At 42.1% G+C, this 6,000-nt stretch overlaps 1 protein-coding gene across 1 annotated transcript in view; it reads right to left on the bottom strand.

Annotated features, from left to right (window-relative positions):
• Positions 1–1,420: 1,420 nt before the first annotated feature.
• The window catches only part of LOC147708717 (uncharacterized), a 251,977-nt gene continuing 247,397 nt past the window's right edge, over positions 1,421–6,000 (bottom strand). Inside the window, exons 21-22 of the mRNA XM_086925766.1 lie at positions 2,811–2,900; positions 1,421–1,513 (exon numbers count right to left, since the gene is read on the bottom strand). Coding sequence (XP_086781892.1) covers positions 1,421–1,513; positions 2,811–2,900 — 183 coding nt within the window. The remainder of the gene's footprint in view (positions 1,514–2,810; positions 2,901–6,000) is intronic.

Below are 6,000 nucleotides of genomic sequence, written 5' to 3'. Positions count from 1 at the left end.
TCTCATGTTGTGTATTTTACCCTTTGCAGTGTCCGCGTTATTGACCCATCTGCACTTAAGGGAAACCATGTGCACCACTCTATTGGTAGCTTTGGCGAATACAATAGCGAAATCCACCTTTCATATGCCGTTTCTTAAGTAGGTAACGCATAGACTATAGGGTCAATTGTGCAGGACTTACCCTGTCCTATGCTTAGCAGGTTGCATGGGAGCGATACGGGTCAGCTGCTTCCCTCTCCCAGTACAAGTGTGGGAAAACTGGCAGCCTGTGAATCCAATAATATGCATGCATGATCTGCGATGCCCAATAGTATATTTCAAGGTCTGGTGCATCCAGCCCACCCATCTTATAAGGGAGAGGTAATGTTCCCCATCCCAGGCACAGCAGTTTCCTAGCCCAGGCCAAGTGAGTCATAAGTGTGTGCAAATTGCAAAACACGTATTGACAAACAAGAAAATAATTTTCATGAGAGCTATTCTGCCCATCAATGAGGGGTAACCGTATCCAGCTCTCTATCACCTCTGTCAAAAGCTGCACTGCTTTCCCATAATTCTCTCTTATTACCACGTCAGGGTATGTATGTATCTGAATCCTTAGGTTCAATGGTCCGCACTAAAGGGAATTCTGTTTGTGTAGGCATGGTGGATGTTGTGAGTGAAATATCAATAATTTCTCCCAATTTACTTTCAATCCCGGGGTTTGTTCTATCTATGTAGTACAGATTTGTAAAACTTTTAAAAAATGTTAAACTTAGTCCTAAGGGCTCCTCTTCATTTTGCTTAACTCGTTCGCTGCGGTGGAAATTTCCCCACTGTGCAGGCGTATTGTACGCGTGCAGTAATTGGACGCCCCCCAGCCGTCCGACGCACACACCCAACGTGACAGCCGGGGGCCGTCCGACGCATGGATCGCGTTAATCAGGCCCCACAAAAAAATCTGACATGCTGAAATAGATAACACACCTGGTGGAGGTATTTTGTTAGCATGGTTTAGGCAAGAGTACTACACTTGAAGTAGCCATGCACTGCACATAGCCACACAAGCGAATGATAGCCATCTTCTGTTGTACTAGCACAGTTTGTACACAATATATGTCATTTCAGAAGGAACTATGCCCAGCCTTTTGGCTGTCATTCCACTTACTGATCTGGAAAATATCAGGAACAATAGTTTAACCAAAAGTGTTCTTCAAAAGCATAAATAATTTTCATCAACTTCCTCTGTTATTCAAATACTTTGTCAGTAAGTGTATGTACAGTGCACAGCTAGGGTGGGCAACAAGACACAAGATGAAGTCATACACCAAATTGAATCTGCTGCACAAATCACATGTAGACAGCAACAAACTATTTTATTTTTCAATAAGGTCCTTGACATTCTTTCCTATTTTACAATATGCACTTGGCAGTCTTATTTTTATTATCTGAAAAGAATATTGGCAATAGTGTTAGTTATCTGTGTAGCATTCTTTTTCAAGAAGTTGACTAGTTTGGGGAGAAAAGGCTGTGTTGCCTGGAAAAGAAAGAGATACACATATATAAATATACATTTCAGTTGGGAGTTAAAGAAAAATGGAAAACATTTTTACATTTATAGGTAACTTGAACCCTAAACATAAGCTACTCATGACCAAACAGCAATAGTGATTCATAAACTGCATTGAACAATTACATTATCTAAGTTTCAATACATACAGGTATTATAACTAATGTGGCTTGCAGTACACCTCCAGCACAAGTAAAAAACAGGATAAGTGTTAAAATTTGTCCTGAATTCTTATGATTGTTATGAAGTGCTCAGTTGCACAATAACTCAGGACCAATGTTTATGCTATTACAGTGTAGGCCCTGCATAGCTGAGCTCCCCAGGTTTCCGAGCTCCTTGACAAGTTTCCCAGATCCATGCATAACTAACTGCAATGGTGTGGGTTTTGACTTTCCACTCTGGGATTTGTAGTTCTTGTTTATCCACATAAAACCAGGAATACGCTTCCCAGAAGTCAAAGACTAAGCCCTGTTCTGGAGTAGCTAGTCAAGCCTGAACCAAGGATTCTTGGTAGTTACAAGGAAATGGCAGGGTGTGAAGGGCCTGAAAGGTTTGGGATGGGCGGAGATACCCGACCTCACGATTCAGCAGCTTACTTTTCTAATTTCAGAAAGTGCTAAAGACTCAGTGCCATGCCACAGAAATTTGCACTAGTCAAAACTGATTCCACACAATTTTTCTCTTTGTAAAGATCATATGTTCTCACAGCTTTTTTAATGGAAATTATCGCAGTATGTTTGAGACAAAGCCATTTTGCTCAATAGTTTATAACAGTAGTATCACAGATAGTGTAAAAATAGTTTTTTTTTCCAAAAAGGCAATTATGGATTAAGATTAGTTGAACTTTCTCTGGTGCTTTTTAAATGATGTATAAACAATACATATGTAAAATAAGGTTTCAGCATCCATCTGTAATATGGACAAAAACCTCAGCATAACCTGCAAAGTCAATAAATCTGTCTATCATGTGGGATTATGTGGAAGAAGTGGCTACTGGAAGGCGAGAACTGATGTAAAGATCAGCTAAATACACAGGGCTTGGAAGGATGGAGGAGATGTCATTGGGGTAACAGGATTGTCATGGAGCCATTTTAGTTGAGAGATTAGAAACATCAGTTATGTAGGGGGAGGGGCAGGCAGTGTAAGATGCGGATGGATAGTGGACACCCATTTTGAAGGACAACAACAAACCATGCATGTGGGGGTCAAATAAATACTCAACCATATGGCTCACACCCCTCCATTGATATTCCCTGATGCTTACCCTTTCTCTCTCAGAAACGTAACAGATCTGGTTTAAAAGTATAGGGCTGCTCCTCTGAAACATGCCCGATGTGCCGTGCCACAGTGAGTGCTGTGAAGACACAAAAAAGAGAATGAGGGAAACACTCAGTCAAAGTATTGTGCCCCTGTCAATAAGCATGTTACCCACCCCAAACATCACTTTCTCTTTTTTCTAGTCTCCCCAGTTTGCTCTGTATAAGCTGCAGAAGAATTGTAAACTCCCGTAGACTCTCTGTTACCATTTTGTTTCCAGAACCCACTTTAGATTGTATGTAGTGAAGTAAACCTGTGCAATGCCAGTTGAGTTTCTAGCACATAAGCATTCCTAAGACTGCTTAATTGGGTATAATAATAACTTACAGCCAGATTCATCAAGCGAAATGCGCTCGCAAAAGGGCAAGATTCGGAGAATCTGGCCCTTTGCTAGTGCAATTTTTGCATTTGGGATTCATCATCCCAAATGCAAAAATCGCTAATAAAGAATTCGCAAATTTGCGAGAATTAGCATTTAAGGAATCTGTATTAGAGATTCCTTAAATGCTATTCATGAAACATTTAAAAATTGCGAATTCGCAATTTAGGACCGCTATTTACCACGAAGTCAAACCTCGGTGTAAATAGCGAAAACTTAGAAAAATGCATTTAAATGCATTTTTCTAAGTTGCATGTTACACACACACATGTCCTTTGGACATGTGTGTGCACATCATCAGTGTAAATTCACATTTCAGGGGTGCTACAGGGTGTCCTTGGACACCCCCGGCACCCTTGAATTCGCATCCTTATTTGCGATTAGCAATTTGCTAATCGCAAATAAGGAAGCTGTAGGAATCGCAATTTATTTTGCGATTCCTACATGAATCGGTTTTGCAAGTCCTTAATAGCGATTCCTTAATAATCGCTATTAAGGACTCGCAAAACAGGACAATGATGAATCTGGCTGTTGGTACTTATATAGCGCACGACTCACCACCAGGGCATCTAGGCGCTGTACTCATACCGCTGTAGGAACCCTTCCTGGTTTTTCCCTGTGAAGTGTCCACTCCTGGGCACCCCCATGGTGAAACCAGGCGTCCCAGCGCTGTTGGGGCCGTTGTGGAGATTAAGCAAGCTATTGCCCAGAGTTGCAGCGTGGGACCCATGATTAGAACAGGCACTGAGGCGAGAATATAAGGTCCGAGGAAATTTTGAGCCCGAGACCCGCCGAGGCGGGAATCGAACCCTTGTCCCGGGCCAGAGCTCTGCATCAAGGTCTGCCGCTCTAGCCATTGAGCCACACTTCTCCACTGGCAAAAGGAACAAATGATGGATGGAATGCTGAACAATGCAAACATTCACCCCCAGTCACAAAGATCTTTGTTAAATCGATCGTTATTTTGGTCACCACACCACCCCAACCTGGACCCAGCCATGTGGGTAGGCCAGTAGTTGGAAATTAAAGGGATGGAAGATACCATTGCTGGACAAGCTATCACCAACCAATTATATGCTCACACTGAAACTTATAACACCCTAGGCACTAATGAACCACTGTAGAATGGCATTTTTCCTTACAGGCAATGAAAGCCCCACTCAGAAGCAATTGCATGTTTTCCTTCGGTGTTTAGTGTTTACAACTCTTTCCATTGATTTTTCACCTTCAGAAATGATCATTCTGATGCAAGAGCGATATTATCTTACATAATTCATAAGCAATCACACTAACAAGGAAAATTAAGACTCATTCAGTAACCGGGGGCTCGTTAATGCAACACCCTCTGCCACAAAATATGAGGGCAAAAACGGACAACCTTTCCCATTATTTAAAATGAACAGGGATTCATTTTTCCATTACAATAAATCTGCTTAAAACATGGAACAGAAACTGCACCAGTGGATATCTGGGTCAGCTTGTGAGATTCAGCTAAGGCTTCCTAAGCAAGATGATGCTTTTCAACCACTCTGTCTCATCTCCCTAGACTATCTGTTGCACACATCATTGACCACTCCGCTCCATTTCTTTGAAATCTCCCACACTGCGAGGTCACATGAAGAGTACTGCATCATCCTTCATTCTGACCTAAAAGACACAGCCTTACCTTCCACTCCTAAGATGATGACTTGTAGATTTATTTGCAGGTCACAGGAAGCAACTCATGAATGTGACAGAAGACCTCAAAGCAATAGAGATGTGGATGACTCCGAGCAGCCTGACACTCCCTGGCTCCAAAACAGAAATCCTGGTGCTGAGACACCACATCTCCCTTACAAAATACTGGCACTCTGATTCCCAACCTTCTTTGGAGACATTTTTCCATGAAAACCAAAGTCAGGTCATAGTCTTTATATAGCCACAAACCCCAGTCTCAACTGACAGAAGCAGTGGTCAATACCACTTTCTACTAAATATAACTCCTCAAAAAAATCTTGCCTCTCATCCCAAAAAATACCACCTCTGGAGATAGAAACATCAGTAAATGTGACTACGGCTATTTCCTGTACATCACTCCCCCTGCCAAACCAAAGTACTATGAAAAACGGAAACTTGCCGTTCAACGTTTACAATTCACACTTTTTTCCACATACAAAAGCATAGACCAATCACGCCTCAATAAAATATTCTCACTTTGCCTAACCTTCAACTGCCTTTAACCCGTTAACCGAGGCGGTAATTCCGCCGCGGTGCAGGCGTTTCCGTGCGCGAGCGGGGCCGCGTCGGCCATTGGCCGACGGCAGCACTGGGAAGGTAGTGCTGCCGTCGGCCAATGGCCGACGGCAGCAAGGAAAGGGTTAAGGTTCAACACCCTTATACCTACAGAATAAAATCATACACCACCAGCTTACCATCTAAGATTCAAAGCAATCAACCTTTTAGTGGTTACTGGAGCCAATTGTAGAACACACTTCAGAGTCACTGGCTTTCAATTTTTCAATATCCTCAGCCCACACACTAATAATCCTACTAGTAACCTGACCTTCAGGAATCAAAACTAACCTTGATCAAATTATTGCTTGCACAACCACTTATCAATACAATTAGAAACAATAAGAATGTCATGCAATAACAGTCATCCCCATACAACATGTGTCTTGCGGAAGCCTAGAAACAGTTGACATGAAGTGAGTGCTTAACTAAACAAATAAACATAAAAGTTTGTCAAGAATCATGGTGTCAGCATTAAGTGGTTATC

This window comes from Lissotriton vulgaris, chromosome 6 (genome assembly GCF_964263255.1).
Source record: "Lissotriton vulgaris chromosome 6, aLisVul1.2, whole genome shotgun sequence".
Taxonomy (NCBI): Eukaryota; Metazoa; Chordata; class Amphibia; order Caudata; family Salamandridae; genus Lissotriton; species Lissotriton vulgaris.
This window is presented reverse-complemented; position numbering and strand designations above follow the sequence as displayed.